This window comes from Babylonia areolata, chromosome 21 (genome assembly GCF_041734735.1).
Source record: "Babylonia areolata isolate BAREFJ2019XMU chromosome 21, ASM4173473v1, whole genome shotgun sequence".
NCBI lineage: Eukaryota > Metazoa > Mollusca > Gastropoda > Neogastropoda > Buccinidae > Babylonia > Babylonia areolata.
This window is the reverse complement of record NC_134896.1, coordinates 32,962,659-32,982,658: the sequence shown is the minus strand read 5'-3', so window position 1 is coordinate 32,982,658 and position 20,000 is coordinate 32,962,659. Positions and strand designations below refer to the sequence as shown.

Sequence of the window (20,000 nt, the reverse complement as noted above, 5' to 3'; positions counted from 1 at the left end):
GCCATTAAAAAAACAAAACAAAACAAAAAGTAGGAAAGAAAGAACGAAAGGCCTGACACGGCAAATCTTGGGGTACACCTTACACCACACACCCGGGCAAGTCTCCACCCGTGCTAGCGCCGGAGTAACAGCAGAAATCCTGTAACACCCAATTAATGGGCCAACCACCAGGCACCCCAGGTGCGCGATCCATAACACACGAGCTGGGGAACAGGATGAGGAGGTGGGTGGGGGTGGGTGGGGCGAAACTGAAGACCATAATGAGTATAGTATAATATCCAGTGCCAGACGACACGTGCCTTTGACAATTCAGCAGGTGGAGATTGTGTGTGTGTGTGTGTGTGTGTGTGTGTGTGTGTGTGTGTGTGTGTGTGTGTGTGTGTGTGTGTGTGTGTGCGTGTGTGGGAGAGAGAGAGCGAGAGAGCTGGGATTAATGGGAACCAGGCTGTGGTGTGATTTTTTAAAGCCTCCTCCACCCCCCTCCCCGTATCACACACCATTACACCCCCCCCCCCCCACCACCCCACGCACCGTGAAGACAAAATCCTTGTTCCCACGGAAGAAATCGCTCTTGGCACTACTGTCTACGTTGCCGAAAGTCCAGCTCCTTCAACGCTGTGTGTCTCAAACATCACTGACATCAACGGATTCCATGCCGCAGTATTACAACTGGACGCCACGTTGAGGGTATCCAGAATTTGGTTCGTTCTGTAGTTAGTTTCGACTCTTTTCACACTGATATCTAAAACCGATAGTAAACGTTCACAAAGGTTAACGAAACCATTTGAAGACATTCACGCACCCTGTGAAATGAATGGAAAGTGAAACCTGCAGGTGTTCTTTTGATCTACCACCATCACTGGGTGCTACCTGAGCACGATATAAGTCTATTAGCTTCTTGTTGCTCCGCTGTCAATGTGTACATGGAAACATGTTTTCTGATAAAAGATTTGTTTGAAAAATTACCACCACTGACTGCGTAAAACCATCCAAAAAGTTCATAATAATCAAATCATCCAAACATCCCACACATCATGCACGCCCCACTCATGCACGACCCCCCGCCACCCCACCCCCCTCCCCCAAACCCCTCTACCGGTAAAGCAAACGCACAGTTTACCTCCAGACAGCTGTCGTCTGCTCCGGGACTACAACGTGGTCAACGACCGCGAACCGGCGCCGTACCATCCTCCTCCTCTACTCCACCCCACCCCCCCACCCTGCCCGTTACTCTCCCCTACTTTTCTATTCCTCCCAACCCCCTCCCCCACACTCCTCCCCACACCAAACGGAAAAAACCAAAACGGCGTCAGGCGGCGACACAACAAACAAAAGCCAGTTGACCTACTCCTCCAACCTTGTCAAAACAGAGGTGTCAGTCGGGTTCCTGCTGATGCGGCTCTTTTCTGACCCCCCCACATCCCCCTCCTCCCAACCAGGCTCGCCCTCTCTTTCTCCCCCCCCCCTCACCCAACCCCCGCCCCATTCTTTTTAAAAATATTTTTACAATTGTCTACCTCCATCCCCCCTCCCCCCCCATCTCCCTCCTCCCCGTGGGTCACGTCAACCCTTTCAAAAAGTGGCAGGCAGGCAGGCAGGATGACTGGAAGCCGGAAAGGCAGGTGTGTGTGATGAGAGTAAGTAAAGTGAGGGACTGCTATGCTGACGTGACTGACTGATGGCTGTAGTGGCCTGTTTGTGACCTGGCCTAGCCGGCCGGCCGGTGACACGAGGAGGAGGGGTAGGGGAGAGGGGGAGGGGATCTGGTCGCCCCCCCCCCCCCCCCCCCCCACACACACATCCCTACACAGCTTTGGGGTTGGGGAGGCAGAGACTGATTCATGGAGCTCCTGCTTCATTTCTATCCACTTTTATTGACATCTGATGATGGTGGCGGGGGGAAGGGAAAGGTGGGGAGAGGGGGTGGGGGGATGGAGAGGAGGTAAGACTTTCACTTGAGCCAACTGTGTCTCCGACTCCGACCTTCCCGCTCATGACCTCTCTAGCAAACGCGCACGTGCGCCATTTGCATGCGCGCGAGCACGTCTTCAAGCGCAAGCACGAAGCGTGTGCACGAAATTGATGAAAAATGGAGTGTGCTGTTAATCTAATATCTTTAAAAAAAATTTTTTTAAAGAAAGTGGCTTTCTTGTGACGATTAAGAAGAATGCAGTAACACTACTATACATTGACACAGAGAGTAAAGAGGTATATATATATATATATTATAGAGACAGACAGACAGAGACAGACACACACACACAGACGGACAGACAGACTGACAAACAGAGAGACACAGAGACAGCAGGACTCACTTCTCAACCCACACCACCATGCTGGAACCAAGACCACAGTCCTGAACAACGTGACCTATACGGAGCCAGCCCACAGGTCGTTACACTCCACTCAATTCCCGGAGAGACAGACATACAGAGACACTATTTCCAAATCAGCATTTCACTTCTGATTTCGCCGCCTCGGGTTACGTACTTGAGGGCATGAACCCTGTCTTCCTAAAACCCATGCTATAAACACTGGAGAACGTTTACCGCGGAGAGAAAAAAGGAAAATTTAAAAAAAAGACAGTGGCAAATTCTGACTTTTTTGTCTTTGTTTTTAAATGGGGAGGGCGGCGGAGGAAATCACTAACATATTTTCCATCAACCCCCTTCACACACACACACACACACACACACACACGCACGCACGCACGCACACACGCACGCACACACACACACACGAACCCCACGAAAAAAAAAAGGAGAAAAATCTTGGCACAGCTGAGTCTGTATCAAGGGACGACACTCTGCCCGCCTGTTGGCATCCAGTGCCACAAGTGAGATAATCCTATCGTCTAGTCAGTCTGCTTCCTTTTTTCTATTTTCATTTTTATTTTCAAACAAACCATCTTGCACTTTGGTGGGATTTTTCCACACAACCTTCACTCTTTCTCTCTCTCTCTCTCTCCCCTGCCCCCTCTCCAACACCGACAGCAAACTTGGTGTCTCCCTCACCCATCTGATCAACTTAATCATTTTTGGCTCTCTTTCCAACACACACACACACACACGATGAAATTAGCATGTGTGTGTCCTTACATGCTTTGTGATTCTCTCTCTCTCTCTCTCTCTGTGTGTACATGTGGTGTCTCCGCAATAAAAGAATTAGTTCTTGAGTATTGCAAACGTCAGTACATATGACATCAGTTCAAATACAGACTTTTGAAAAGGAAAAGTTCTGCAACCATCCGCTGAAAAAAGTGTGTTTTTTTCCCTCCAAATTTCGCCTCTAAAATTAAATCTGTATTAGGAGAGAGAGAGAGAGAGAGAGATGACCACAAAAGTTTTTGGGGGTCTTTTTAATTGTCCATTTTGCATTGTGAACACTTCTCATGTAATTTGCAAGATCTGCGCGCGCACACACACACACACGCGCGCATGCATTCAATCAGAAGTGAGAGAGAGAGAGAGGGGGGGGGGGGGGCGGATCGGGGGGTCTGGGAGTGGGGGCGGTATGCAGGCAGACGTACGGACCTTTCAATTACCATTCTCACTACTTAGACTTAGGTTTCCATATACAAACGCTTCAGATCAGCACAGACTACCTGCTCAAACACCCCCCACCCCTTCAAGTACCAATAGGCCAAACAAGCCAGTCTCCCAATAAGACTGACCTCATACTGTACTATACTAAGCCCTCCGACTTGTTGCATACACACGCACTTCCCACTCGGACGAACCACCACGCGCCATAACAAGCCACCGAAAGTCTTCAGGACACAGAGGTCCTGTTTATTTAGCTCTTCACTTAGCTCAGTCAGTCTCAAGGAGTTCTTCCACTGTGAGAATATCACTCTCTCTTTCCAAATGCCTGTTTTTCCAACTGCACGCACCTGGTTTAGTTTTACATGATATCACTATGTAGTATAAAGCCTTCAGTCATTGGGTGGGGACTGGATGAAAAGACCCCCAAAATAGACTGCCTGTTATCCTTGAAAATAAAGAATCTTTGTCTTGTCTTCTCTCTCTCTCTTGAATCAGTCTCAATGCCAACAGGAAGTCCTTTCCTATCTTCTGGGACTTCATCTATCTTTCTGTTCCTCTCTCTCCACATACTTCAATGAGATGAAAGGCTGGCTTGCAGGTTGCTGACTCGTGTTATATATATATATATAATACATATAAGTGTGTGTGTGTGTGTGTGTGTGTGTGTGTGTGTGTGTGTGTGTGTGTGTGTGGACAGAGATCAGAATTGTTAATGTTTATTTTCTGCAGCCAATTCTGCGCACATACAATTATACGAGTACGCTTTATAACCTTCTACTTGATGAACTTAATGCTTCAGTGTTTATTGCTCTATTGTATTGTCCTTGAATAAACAAAATTTGCTTAAACCAATATATATATATATATATATATATACAGAGAGAGAGAGAGAGGGGGGGTGGGGGTGGGGGAGAGAGACAGAGACAGAGAGAAACAGGTAGACAGAGAAAGACATAGAAACAGAAGTCCCGGCCGGGTCTTCGATCAGGTGACCCTTGTGCAATGTATTTCGGGTATCCTAGACCTCATTAGATTGGTTCTTCATCTGCATGCCCTTGTTCGTCCTCTCAGAAAGTTGTCGCTGTCTGTTGACCTCGTAAACAGGGGAGGCAGTGAGACAGGGAACAACAGTGACGCAAGACCTCACGATAAATCAGTTCAGAAAAGTTTACTATTCTCTCTCTCTCTCTGTGCACCCTTCTCTTTTTCTTTCTTTTACGAAAACTCTGAATACCGAAAGAGGGCAAAGCCACATTATTTCCAACCTGGGCTTGACAGTTTTATACATTCCAACGTGACGTTTATGGCCTGGCTTCCGCAAGGGGAGAAGACTCATCACTCGGGAGAAAACCTTATCAGCAGTGCAGCGCAGCTAACACACACACACACACACACACACACACCGCTCAGTTTTACACAGTCATCGTGGCTGTAGTGAGTCAAACGCATTGTGTACGACGACTGAATACAGCCAACATGAAAGAAACCGTCCTCAATTCAGAGTTTGGCATGGTGTGGTGAGCTTGAGTTGGGTTGGCAGGGTACTGAGAGAGAGACAGAGAGGGAGAGAGAGAAAGTGGGAGGGAGTGAGGGCACTGAAAGACAGACAGACACACGAATATTTATTAGGATTGAGGCTTTGGCCCCACACTGAAAGAGTTTATACATATGTAGACTCTAACACAACTGAGAAAAAAAATGTTTTTTTTAAAGTCATAAGTCCCATATCTAGACAGAGATAGGGATGGGAGGCACTCAGAGAGACACACAGAGAGGGAGAGACAGAGAGGGTGGGAGGGGGGAGGAGCCCACGGTCAAAGAGGCGCCAGAAGGTGTTTTATTTCTTTGTAGGACTACAAATAATATACATATGCAAAAGGGGACAGAAACACACGGGCAAACATACAGAGAAACAGACACAATGCGAAAACAAGAAGAAGAAGAGAAAAAAAAAGGAAAAGAAACACGACACTGAAAGTCACCTTTTGGTAGTGTCGTCAAGTTACGTGCTGCAGTCATTGGGGGACTACATCCGGACGGACTCTATCTATCTCGGCACGTTTATGTGTGCAGCAGTTAAAAGTTCGTGCACTGACTTAAAATGAAAGAAAGGACTATTAACCCCAATAACCCCCAACAGCCCGGCAACACTATCCAGACATTTATAAGCTCCATGGGTGATTCATACATACAGGCTGTAGTGGTCTTGCTCCAGTTGTTCCGACACGCCTTACATCACGATTAACATGAAACATCTACAATGCCAAAACAGCGGGGGCAAAAACAAACAAGCAACAACAAAAAACAAAACAAAAACAAAAAACAAACACATACACACACACAAACATTTTGATGGAGAACATCGAAACAAATCTATGAAAAAGGACTTGGCTGCGCCAACAGGAAAATTATCGTTTTTAGAAATTGTTTTATTTCATTTTAAGAGAGTATCTGTGAAACGTTCGCTAAAAATTTTTTATCCAAAAGTAACACCTTTGACTGAAGATTATACCGACATTTATTTTCAAAGGACAAAAGGAAAAAGCCATAAAGAATACGCGATCGATGGTCTGCTGGCTTAAAGAATAAATAAATAAATAAATAAATAAATATATATATATATATATATATATATATAGAAAAGAACCCCAAAATGAAATCGATATGATGGATGGTAAAAACATACTGAGAAAATACAACCGAAGACAGTTCAATGTTTAAAAACACACCGGTAACATTAAACCAAATCTGTGATCTAAGACCTCTCTCTAATACTTTGTTAGAAACGTTCTGAGTTCGGACTCTCTCTCTCTCTCTCTCCATATACATGCCATGAGTAGAATATCGAAAAAATAGAAATATAGATTAATCAGAAGTAGCAAACACAAAAACACTACTGAGCAGTCGCTGTTAACAGCATGCCACACCTTCACCGCTCTTTTTCCACATATATATACACACGTCAGTCCGTTCACAAAGCTTTTGACTTGGCAAAACGAAAGACGATGTCATTAATGAAGGATAGAAAAGGAAGGACTATGTCATAAGCAAAAGGATAGAAGAGAAAAGACGATGTAATAGAGCGAGGAAAGACGATGTCATTAACAGAGTAGCAAGAAAGACGATGTCATTAACAAGAGGATGTAATAGTGCGATGAAAGACGATGTCATTAACAGAGTAGCAAGAGGAAAGACGATGTCATTAACAAGAGGAAAGACGATGTAATAAAACGAGGAAAGACGATGCCATTAACAGAGTAGCAAGAGGAAAGACGATGTCATTAACAAGAGGAAAGACGATGTCATTGACAGAGTAGCAAGAGGAAAGACGATGTCATTAACAGAGTAGCAAGAGGAAAGACGATGTCATTAACAGAATAGCAAGAGGAAAGACGATGTCATTAACAAGAGGAAAGACGATGTCATTGACAAAGACTAGCAAGAAAAAAGACGATGTAATAGAAGAAAGACTATGTCATTAACAAAGGATAGTAAGAGAGGGAGAGAGGGGGTGGGACAACAGAGAGAGAGAGAGAGACAGACAGACAGACAGACAGACAGAGAGACAAGACAAGACAAAATTCTTTATTTTCGAGGATAATAGATAAGCACATGCGCGCTATTTTTCATCAAGTCCCTGCCCTGAAACAGAGTCGACACTTCACAATACTACGTTATATATGTCATTGCATGCACTACACAATGCTACTTGAAGTCATAACGTGCGCGCGCGCGCGCACACACACACACACACACACACACACACACACACACGCACACAAACACACACACACAGAGGCACAAGCATGGTATTAATAAATTTACATAGGAAAAAACATAGAGAACACACACTCACTCTCTCTCTTACACACACACATAAGCATACATTGTGCACATAATCAAATACTATACTAAAGTGAATATGAAACAGTAAGTCTAATTGAGATACACATAACAGTAACAGAGAGGGGGGGCGGGAATGCTAATTGCCAAAGGAAGCATAATTCAACATATAAAATAGTTTATGAAAATAAAAATGTGACAGGTGAACAAGAGCGAGCGAGAGAGAGAGAGAGGACAGACAGAGAGAGGAGAGGAGAGACAGAAAGAGAGGAAGGAGAGAGACAGAGACAGACATTCTGAGAAATGGACGGAAGGGGGTACGAGTCTTTTATGGACCCTTGAATTGAGCTGTGGTAGACAGTTTGTGACCCAGCTACGGTATGGTTTTATCTGACTCATAATATGAAGGAAGGACCATTAACCCCAATAACCTCTTATCAGCACCTCGCCACGGAGTATATATATATACACACTCTGATAACAAAATCGTTTGCCCCACCTGGTTTTCACATACAAATAGTCCAACAGTACAGCACCTAGTTAATGAAAACACGGGGGAAAAAAAGAAAGAAAAAAAAGAATAACAATAAAAAAAGAAAAAAAAAAAGAAAAACACGGGTCCACACCTACACACACAGAAAGATGCGCGCGTGTGTGATGCACTTGTGCACATACATATTAAACCACAAAAATGTGTACAACACACATATTAACCCACAAAAATGTGTACAACACACATATTAACCCATAAAAATGTGTACAACATACATATTAACCTACAAAAATGTGTACAACACACATATTAACCCACAAAAATGTGTACAACTGACAAACGGTACGTGTAATTGTTTGACCACAAGTTCTTTCGACAACTTCCTCCTGCGTCATCTACAAAATTGTCTGTGGGAGAGAGAGAAAGAGATTAGAGAGACAGAGAGAGAGACAGACAGACAGACACAGACACACACAGATTTATCATCCTGCCACCTAACTCAAAGAAGACAAACTGTGTGCCGCATGGTGACAATAAAAATCAAAAGTTATAAATCACTGTCGCCGCCTTCATGACATGCGTGTGTGTGTGCGGAGGGAGCGGGTGGGTAGGGGAGGGGGGTGCCAGCTTCCCCAAACCCGGCCGTCTAGCCACTCAGTAGCAAAGTGGGGTTTTTTTGTTTTGTTTTTTTAATTAATTAATTTTTTTATGTCAATCAATTTTGACAAATCTCTCTCTCTCTCTCTCTCTCACAGACACACACACACAAACACGCGCAAAGAAACAATCCCCCCCCCCACCCCCACGAACACACATACACACACACACAAAACAACAAAAAATACATAGATTTTTTTTCTATCTCTCAGACACATACCTAAACATATATTCAAGCTGCACACACACAAACACAATAATACACGTATTTATTATTTCCGAATCATACGAACACCCATACCCCCTTCCAATTTTATTCCTAAAAGTCACTGAACACGGTTTAGCAACTAATTCTGGGAATCACGAGCCGTTTCGAGTCACTGTAACTCACATACAAACCTGTATTTTTAGGAGAGAGAGAGAGAGAGAGAGAGAGAGAGAAGCAGCAAAAAGGTTTCACCAATCTGAATAATGTTGTCGAATGTAACGTTAAATAGCTCTTTAGAATTACTTAATCATTGAAAAGTTATAGCATGGCTTTACACGTGACTGATGCTGTCGTGTTTAATAATCATATACCTGTTTATTTTAGTTGTTTTCTAATTTATTCATTTAAAAGCGAAAGCATAAGTCTTCAGCTGAATAATACTGCTGAGAGTGACGTTTATATGTAGTTTTTTTTTATTCATTCGCTAGTTCAATCACTTTAAAGTAAAAACATAGGTCTTCACCTGAATGATGCTACTGAATGCGAAGTTTTCATAGTCTTTTTTTTTATTTGGTTATTTAATCATGTTTTAAAACAAAAACATATGTCGTCACCTAAATGCTGCTCTATAGAGTTTTTATCTATTTGCTTATTCAATCATTTCGAAGTAAAAGCATAGTTATACACCTGATAGATGATGTATTAAACAATCATGTAACTGTCTACTTCAGTCATTTACCTATTTAATCAATTAAAAGCCAAAGCATAAGTATTCAGCTGAATACTGCTGAGAGTAATATATATATATATTCATTCGCTAATTCAATCATTTTCAAGAACAGGTATTCGTCTGAATGCTGCTGCTGTTGAATGTAATGTTTATATAGCTTTAATATTTATTTACTAATCTAAATCATTCTAAAAAAAAAAAAAAAAAAGCACACGTCTTCATCTAAATGCTGCTGCTGAATGTCACGTTAAAATAACATTCTATATACAATTTATTTGTTTATTCATTTCAATCATTTAAAAGCAGAAGCATAGGTCGTCACCTGAATGATGCTGTCGAAGCCATCCAAATGGGCGGGGCGGCGGGCCATTCCAACCAACACCCCCACCACCCCCACCCTGCACAAGGTCCTCCTCCACTCCTCCTCCCCACACCTTGACCTCAACGATCAAAGCACTTCGGCCCCACGTAACACGTCAGTCAATAAGTCACTCTCACATCACAACCCGACATGGAGCAAGGAAGCGTTTGAACGACGACGACGACGGCGATGACAATAATAACAAACACACACATCCATCAATGGCCACTCAGGGAGAAAGTCAGAGCCCAGACTGAAGGGATCTCCATCCATCAGTGTGTGTGTGGCGATGAGAGAGAGGTGTGGTCTCCTCCCATCAGAGGTAAGCCTGTCCACCTACAGTGTCACCCCTCTGGCTCCATCCCCGCCACTCCATGTCAGTCCTCCTCTCAACGGCCTGTCAACACCAGTAGCCTTCGTTTTAAGCCTGTATCGCTAGCGTTCAGCTTTAGGAAAACGTTGGGAGCCGGGGAAAGGTCAGGATAAACGCTGTATTGGTAAGCAAAGGAAGACGACTGTGTTGTAGACTGAGTGAAACACCTGCCTGAAGTGCTGTAATTATTGACACATTGGTGATGACGAACACACACACACACACACACACGATGGCACCCTACGTACTAATCCACACAAAGAGCGGCACACCCACACTCGAATTCTCTCTTACACATTATTTAGTCGCCGAAAGTAAAACGTCGTTTTCACTCTATTGTCTAAACATCCAAAGAACGATTTAAAAGAATTTCACAAGACCCGAAAAGACTCATCCAGTAAAATCTTGCATGTCTGTATCAAAAACAAACAAACAAACAAAATAAAAAAAATTATGGCATACGTTGATATCAAAAGTTAATCAGTTTTCCTCAGTTAATTTCGCACAATCGCGCACACTGGAGAACCATAATGGTCGAATCTCGATGTCACCCCCGAAAACGGAGTGTGGCTGCCTACGTGACGGGGCAAAAACGGTCATTCACGTAAAAGCCCACTCGTGTACATACGAGTGAAAGTGAGAGTTGAAGCCCACGAACAAAGAAGAAGAATCTCTATGCACTTCGCAAAGGATTTATCTCACGACGCCAGACTTTGTCTTTTAAATTCGCTTTCTTTCTTTCTGTTTCATTTTTGTTTTCTTTCTTTCCTTCCTTCTGTTAATCTTCTTTCCTCCTTTTCTTTTAAATTATTTATTTATTGTTTGTTTGGTTTGGTTTGATCATTTTATTTTATTTCTCAAAGCCTGACTAAGCGCGTTGGGTTACGCTGCTGGTCAGGCATCTGCTTGGCAGATGTGGTGTAGCGTATATGGATTTGTCCGAACGCAGTGACGCCTCCTTGAGCTACTGACACTGATACCAACGTTTCCCGAAGCTAAACGGAACTCAAGCCACCAAACCCTGAGTGTTATGGATGATGGTTCAGGATGACGTGGATGAACATAGCCCCCGGAGCAGTCAGTGGTCAAGCCAGCCACAAGCAGCCAATAATACGTGCACACACTGTCCTCGTCATAGCTCCTCACTGGAGGGAGGTAATGGACCACAGGGGGAGGGTGGGGTGGGGAGTCGGAGGTTAGGGGGGAAGTCGGTGGTCAATCTCTAATCATACTGTATTGTGAGTGTTGGCTTCCTAATCTGGCTTCATGGGCCATACTACTACATACTGGTCACAAGCGTGGTTTGTCAGAGTTCAACGAAAGAATGGAATTGGCAAGCGGTATTTCAGTCACAGGAATATATATATATGTATGTATGTATGTATGTATGTATGTATAAATGAATTTCACAGAACTATATGACACAGTATCCCTCCGGAAGAGTCAATGGCTGTTTTTATATTGCTGCTCCCCGTTGGTTCTCTACAGAGCATGCACAAACGTGTACAGTACCATCAGTATCAGTATCGCCAGATCTCATCATGTAAATGAAACTGCCTCTGGAAGTCAGTCCGGCGTGGTCACACCAGACCGGCTATCATACCCCCCCCCCCTCTCAACCCCCCAACCCTCACTCCACTCCACTCAATTCACCCAAGGCGGTATATCGTGCTTGTGGACAGTAAGAGTCACATCAACCCTCACGACTAAGGTCTGCCAGAGGTCACCATGGTAATTCTGTGTGCCAGCTTCATCACGGTAATTGTGTCCTGTAAGGTCATGATGGTAATTCCCAGTGTCTGCGGGGACAGCTCGTCCATCCACGTACGCTTATAATACAGTGCCCCCCACTGTTCGTCCTACAATCATTGGTAAAAAAAAAGACCTCCAGGAAAGTGGTCACCGAGTATTGTCCATGACCCCCTCCTTCATTCTGAACACTCCCAAGTTTTGGCAACTTATATCTTCATACATATTGCAACTTATACCTACATAAGTAATTCAGCTTTCTTTTCTCATATCCGTGTAGCTCTGACATCAGCATGTTTGTTGGAGTTTTCGTTTCAGTCGCACATGCCTCACATATTCCTGTCATCCAGGTCATACCACGGTTATTGTTGGAAACTGATGAAATCCACCGTGCAGTAGTGACGCCTTTCTATGCACAAGTCGCTGAAACAATAATGAAAAATCCGGAACTCTATTTTTTTTCTGTCCACGCACTGTGTAGGTAACATAATATTTACTTGCATGGGCAAGGTGTAAATCCTTTCTATATTCAGCAGAATTCTTAGAAACCGCGCACAGCTAATCCGTGGAGAGGACTGTGTTCAACTGGCGAACCTGGCTGTCCAGTTCAACAGCTCTCAGTACCAACGGAAATATTTTCCGCTTGTCTGTTGCACTTGCTCTGCATGTTTAAGATATTATTCACACACTATTTTAGGACATGTGGGAGTGTTGTTTCGTGAGGTTTTCTTTACCTTTGTATATCTTCCTCACTGGATGTCAAGTGTGCAAAAGACAGTGACGTATCATAAAACTAGTTTTTGTTTCTCCACATATCGTTATTTAATTATCGGGGTGACAGCGTCTATGACGTAATTTGCGGCCTGCAATCACCACAATAATTCAAACTGTCAGCGAATTCGGACTTAGCACCGAGGTGATGAGTCTGAAAAATATTTTACATTTTCCCTCTCCACAAATGACAACGAGATGTACAGGGGTGCGGGTGGCAAAGCTCACACTTGTGCCTTCGTAAATTCCTACCTTCTGACATCCGCACGAAAACATGAATGACAAAAGTGAGAGTTAGGTGGGGGCAATTCCAACGGGATTTTCTTTTTCTTTTTTTAAAATATTTTTAATGTGTGTGTGTTGCCTAAAAGGCATCTTGTCTGTGCCTCTACTTATTGCAAAGACAAATCATACTTACTCCGCCATCAATAAAAGACTAAGAAACACACACACGCACGCACACACACACACACACACACAAACACACGGAGCAAGGATCGGCGGGTTGAAGACAGGGTCGGGTTGAAGCCACAAGAAGGCACCAAGCAGGCCGACAACTATGCGCAATATGTCATTGTTTGACATACCTGTCGGCAGCCCTGCTATGGATGCATATTTATGTATGCCGAATGTTATGGAATCGTGTCCTAGACCTTTGTTACGTTTGATCCACTCATTCCGTGCTGAGCCAGATTGTTGTCGCACCGGTCACAGTTGTATAACCAACACTGAGTGCTCACAATGCGTCTTGACTGAACGGCACGCAACGCAACAGTGGGGACTCGCTTTCGCACGCACAAAAAGCAACAATGTAACGACCACACGCTCTCGCACGCACAAAAAGAAACAATGTCACGAGCACACGCTTTTGCACGCTAAAAAAAACAACAACGCTGTATCGAGCACACGCGCTTGCGTATACACCAAGGGCGTGTATTCGCAATACAAACACAAGCACGAGCACGCGCAATTGGCTGCGCCGGTGTTCGCTTTCACATTGTGTTTTACCTTCGACTGACTGTTTCCAGCCATCGATTTGGACTGAACTGGTTACCCCACATCGAACCGCTGGGTCGGCAACAGCATGATCACATCAGTGTCGCATTACGCTAATTGTAAGTATCATTAAAAAAAAACAAAAAAAAAACAAAAAAAAAAAACAAGAACCACCACCCCACCCTCCAAAACAAACTCGATCGACACAACGACTCAATCAACACTACACTATTCGATCAATACTATAACTACTCTGCAGGCACCATAACAACATACACACACACACAAACGCCATTCAATGCTACACTATTCGATCAATACTATAACTACTCTGCAGGCACCATAACAACATACACACACACACAAACGCCATTCAATGCTACACTATTCGATCAATACTATAACTACTCTGCAGGCACCATAACAACATACACACACACACAAACGCCATTCAATGCTACACTATTCGATCAATACTATAACTACTCTGCAGGCACCATAACAACATACACACACACACAAACGCCATTCAATACTACACTATTCGATCAATACTATAACTACTCTGCGGGCATCATAACAAAACACACACACACCAAAGCCATTCATACCCTACGAGCATTTTTCCACGCTGTCCACACGGCCAATAACGAGACACATTGTGAAGCGTCCAAAACACGGGTTTTGCCACACGGTCCCAGACCTAATCGCGTTATTAACACGCCTACATCGTGTCAGTGACGGCAATGACCTGGCGTCGCTTCCCACAGGTACGAAACACAACACAACCTGCGTCACTACTAATCACATCCTCGAGTCAATCAGAAAGTAGGCAAGAAAAGCGGTGGTAAGTGGGCTCTGAATGAGCCAGGAACCCCAATCGTCCAACATCCTTCACTTGCCGGCTCCCGTCTGTCCAGGGTTTTGTGAGCAATTGACCCGCTGGACTTGAGAGCAGTCGAGCTCTCTCTCATTCTCTGCCTCACTTCCCCACTCACTCACTCCGCACCGCCCGTAGTATTAGAGTTTGGCCACGAATTAGCAAGCTGATTCCACAACACACGTGAAAAACAACTGGCAGCACTCGGGGTGGGTGTGTGTGTGGAGAGGCCAGCCGGGTGAAACAACTGTAAGCTGGCTGGCTGGCCAGGGGTGGAGTAGTAGTACTAGTACACCCTGTAGTAGTGGTGGTCCCTTCTCATGTTCAAAGGGGTGCATGAGGGAAAACAAAACAAAACAAAACAAAACAAAAAAAAAAAAAACGGGGTGAGGGCGAACAGGTGCACAACGGAAAGAGGTAAAAGCCGTTGGCCTTCAGTGGCCAGGTAGACGTATAGCCTGCGGGGGTGACGACGCCCCCCCTTCCCCCAAAAAACAGGGACTGACGCCGGTGAGGGGGATCGCGTGTCGTCGGCTTGTCCCACACCACCACCACCACCACAGTCCTCACTCCTTCCCCCTCCTTGGATCAAAAACGCCATTGGCTGAGGGGCGAGCTGAGCTTTAATCATGGTCAAAAGGTGTGTGTGTATGTGTGTGTGTGTGAACCAGCGCTGGCCAACCAACCCATTGTGCTTTGTCTTCACTACCAGATCGCGTATAATACATACATACATATATATATATATATATATATATATATATATATATATATATATATATATCTTACCAAGCCGGCTGCCACTGTCAGCTTTTGTTTATGATAACGATGATGTGTGTATGAGCGGGTTTACACTCCGGAAACTACACAGAGGTCACACACAACGCCCATGTCATGAGATTGGGGTCATCCATAACGGAGCGAGGGGACAGGCGGGGAGGAGGTGGGCAGGGTGAAGAGGAGGCTGGAGGGAGGGACGAACGGGGCTGTGAGGACATGGGGAAAAGGGGGTTATGATACGCCATGCTTAACCCCGTACCGATATCAACCAAAATGAAAACGTTAGTTGACTGTACTGAGACGTTAGTTGGAAAAGGATGGGAAGCTTAATTTTTTGTGACTTGTGGGTTTATTTTTGTTTGTTTTGTTTTAGTGTTTGTATATGTGGTGCCGATACGCTCTCAAAGGAGGGAGGACATAACCGTCTAACATGAAACACAGGCCTACCCTTGGGCATATGGTAGAGACTATTAACACGTCAGCACGAACAATAATTTCATACTGTTTGCTTTAAGAAGGACATAGTTTCCATTAGTGAATCACGAGCATGTACCCTTTCCTGTCTGATGTTTCAGTGTTTCCGCGTTTTGTCTTCACCAGATGTGCTGAGCAGGCCAAGACTGCTGAAATGGGGAGAACAGGGGGAACCATTATTCACACATTAACACGGAGCTGCATTTGAACGGACGGAGTTTGTTGCATTGAGGGAGAACAAAGACCCCTGATACACCAGCAGGAGCGGTAAACAGGACAAGCCTACCTACTGTGAGATGGGAAGGGGTACAGGAAAATCGGAAAACAGTGAGGCTAGAGACTGGGCAAAGTTTTCCGCAGGGGAAAAACACGGGTGAAATGTGTCCCGGGCACGAACAGTCCCAGTCTGGTGAAGACAAAACGCGGAAACACTGAAACATCAGACAGGAAAGGTTACCAGTACGTGTGTGAAAGGGGTCAAGCCGGGTTTGTGCGACTGATGCACGTGATACAACTGGGTCTCCGGCTGACCACATCTTTCGGACAGTGACTCCGCGCGTGAATGTTTTAGTGCAGATGACGTGGTTGTGATATAAGTGTATTAAAACACACAAAAAATATGTACATATGCCACAGACAGCTCCTCTGAATATGTCTGTAAACGTGTCAAATAAACACATGGCCGCTCCATAGCACTGGTGAAATATCTTGCATCAGAACAAAGGTTTTGAAGTAAGGGAGGAAACCACCCGTGATATCACTGGTTCACTGCTTCTCTTTTCTTTTCTTTCCCCATAGATACTTCCAACACCTCAAAAGTCTAACCCTTCTCGAACTGCATGTCATGACGCATATCATCAGGGTTCGACTTCCAACAGACTTGTGATTCTCCTGTTTGAATGCTGTAAGATTCCTGTATGTTTTAGAACCACCACGACACTGTAAGTGGACAACACACCTGGATCTGGAGCACCCCCTCCATGAAAACGTGACGTTTAACCTCCGCGTGACCTCTCTTTGTTGAGCCGTTAAAGCTGGCTCTCTCTAGTCTACGTTGAAAAATTGAAAACGCCACTCGCTGACGGAACCGAGAAGGTTGAGAAGACAAACGCTCGAAACAGGCTTCTCCGCGTCACCGTAGAACAATCCATCTTCTCTGGGAAGATTTGTACACTCGGGTAACATTCACACTCAGTGGATTTCACACACACACACACACACACACACCTGTCTACAGCTCCTGTTTTCAGACCAGACACTTCCCTCTTCACCACGGGTCCAAAATAGCATGGAAAACTTACAGCAGCAGCACCCAAAGCGGCAAGTGGAAAGAGACGAGTAGGGAGGCAGACGGAACCTCAGCCCGTCTGCTGATAAGAAAAATCATAATACCGTAAAACACTGCGCTGTTATCGGCGGCCTCGCAACCTGTACAGAAGATGGGCGAGTCAAGGTGCTTTCAAACGGCTGAAGCGGTTTTTCAAACAAGCTGCCTTGAAGAAGAAGAAAGTCAATGGGATTGCTGTCGTAACCAGTAATAATCAAAACGTTAATGGACTGAAGTCATCAACAGTAATAATCAAAACGTTAATGGACTGAAGTCATCAACAGTAATAATCAAAATGTTAATGGACTGCTGCCGCAACCAGAACTAATCAGAAAGTTAATTGATTGATGCCGCCAACAGTGATAATAAGAAAGTTAACGAACTGCTGCTGTAACAGTAGTAACCACAAAGTTGTCTGCTGCCGTAACCAATAATAACCATAACGGGCTGCCGCCGTAACCAGTAATAATCAGAAAGTAAAAAAAAAAATAATAATAATAGACTCACTGCTTGCAACAAGTTACATGACAACAAAGAGACAGCTTGCCTCGAACAAAGAAAAGAAAGACGAAAAGGATACTTTTCACTCAACAAAGGAAAATGTCCCCCATGATATCGAAAGACATTGCCAACAAACACAATATGCATTCTGCTGTCGAGAGACTGTAATATTTCTTGATGAAAAAAAAAAGAATTAAAAAAAATTAAAGCAACAAAACGGTTGTGGAGAACAGACAAAGCGCCCAAAATCAATGACCCAAAATAGAGCCCAGCGCACAGGAAAGTAAAGGCAGTCAACTCCGGTAAGGAGCATGTCAGGTCGCCCGGACCGGTGACAATGTGGGTTCACAAAGAAAGGCGCTGCATGTGCATGTCTGGCCGGAACTAAACACACCTACACACACACACACAGAGAAAACTAAACAGACACACTCCCCCTACTCCACACACACACACCTTCACGCACTAAGCCACTCCTGCGCGGGCCCATTTCTCTCATTAACTAAAAGAACAAAAAAAAAAAACAAAGAGTGGCGAAAAAGGTTAACTTGTAATCCATTGTCGAAAATGTACATACGTTAAAAAAAAAAGAAAAAAAAAGAAGAATAAAAAAAAAGCGCATACGCAGATTATCAAAATACAACCGAACTGACTAATCACATCGCTTGGAAATATTATTCTAGTCTCTTGACAATGTCAATGACGTCTGGCTTGAGAGTACAGAAAGAAAAAAAAGAAGAAATCTTTAAAAACGACACACCCTTTACCCCCCAAAGATTACAATGATAAGAAAAGGTTTATGTACAGCAATGAAACTGACTGATATGTCTATTCGAAAAAAAAAAAAAAAAAAAAAAAACTGAGGAAAAGATAATAACCTAACTTGTGCATTTTCTGTTGAAACACCGGTTCGTTCTTTAGCGCTCTTCGCCCAAACTGTCGTCTGCTTTCACAAAGACCAGATGCACTGCGCAGGCGCAGAAAAAAAGGGGGGAGGGGGGAGAGTGGGGGTGGGGACGAAAGGAATTTGTGGTGACGTGGACTGAAAGATGTCTTTAAAGAGATAAAGCGTACTGCTGGCTGACTGACTGATTAATTGGTTGGTCGGTTTATTTCATTTGTTCATTAATAATTACTTAATAATAATAATAATAATACTAACAATAATAACAATAATTAAAAATAATAATAATAATAATAATAATGATTAGTATTCATATAGCGCTGAATCTTGTGCAGAGACAAATCAATACGTTTTCACACCAGTCAGTCGCACTCATGCATAATCCTTGACTGAAAAACAAAACAAAAAAACAACAACAACAAAACAAAACCAAAACAAAACCCCTGAAAAACAACGAAGCGGCAGGAAGGGAGGCTATCTTGTTTGTCAGTCTAAGGTATGTACAATGTGGAAAACTTCAAAAAGGTTAGAAAGGAATTAGCACTAAAACCGATTTTTTTTTTTGTCACAATCATTTTACTGGACTGTTATGTCCTGAGAGTGTTTTTTTTGCTATCGTTGCTCTCGCTCTGTGTGTGTGTGTGTGTGTGTGTGTGTGTGTGCGTGCGCGTGCGTGTCTCTCTCTCTCTTTCTTTCTTTGTCTCTTTCTGTGTGTGTGTGTGTGTGTGTGTGTGTGTGTGTGTGTGTGTGTGTTTCTTTGTCTCTTTCTGTCTGTCTGTTTCTCTCTTTGTGTCTCTGTCTGTCTGTCTCTCTCTCTTTGTGTCTCTGTCTGTCTCTCTCTCTCTCTCTTTGTGTCTCTGTCTGTTTCTCTTTGTGTGTGTCTCTGTCTGTCTGTGTGTGTGTGTCTCTCTCTGTCTGTCTGTCTCTCTTTGTGTGTCTGTCTGTCTGTCTCTCTCTCTTTATGTCTCTGTCTGTGTGTCTCTTTCTGTCTGTCTGTCTCTCTCTCTTTGTGTCTCTGTCTGTCTCTCTTTTTGTGTGTCTGTCTGTCTCCATGTCTCTGTCTGTCTGTGTGTCTCTTTCTGTCTGTCTGTCTCTCTTTCTTTGTGTCTCTGTCTGTCTCTCTCATTGTGTCTCTGTCTGTCTCTCTCATTGTGTCTCTGTCTGTCTGTCTGTCTATCTCTCTTTGTGTCTCTGTCTGTCTGTCTCCCTTTGTGTCTCTGTCTGTCTGTCTGTCTATCTCTCTTTGTGTCTCTGTCTGTCTGTCTCCCTTTGTGTCTCTGTCTGTCTGTCTGTCTATCTCTCTTTGTGTCTCTGTCTGTCTGTCTTTCTTTGTGTCTCTGTCTGTCTGTCTGTCTGTCTGTCTATCTCTCTTTGTGTCTTTGTCTGTCTGTCTCCCTTTGTGCCTCTG

General features: G+C 44.0%; 1 protein-coding gene across 5 annotated transcripts in view; it reads right to left on the bottom strand.

Annotated features, from left to right (window-relative positions):
- LOC143295940 (uncharacterized) overlaps window positions 1-20,000 on the bottom strand; it is a 186,118-nt gene that overhangs the window by 44,868 nt on the left and 121,250 nt on the right. The window contains exons 1-2 of one of the 5 annotated variants that reach the window (XM_076607638.1): window positions 14,338-14,704; window positions 9,799-10,389 (exon numbers count right to left, since the gene is read on the bottom strand). The exons of 3 other annotated variants lie outside the window; for them this stretch is intronic. In XM_076607638.1, coding sequence (XP_076463753.1) covers window positions 9,799-9,846 — 48 coding nt within the window. In that variant the 5' untranslated portion in view covers window positions 9,847-10,389; window positions 14,338-14,704. Of the gene's footprint in view, window positions 1-9,798; window positions 10,390-12,202; window positions 12,411-14,337; window positions 14,705-20,000 lie in introns of those variants that run through there. One more of the 5 variants, XM_076607639.1, reaches the window with a different exon arrangement.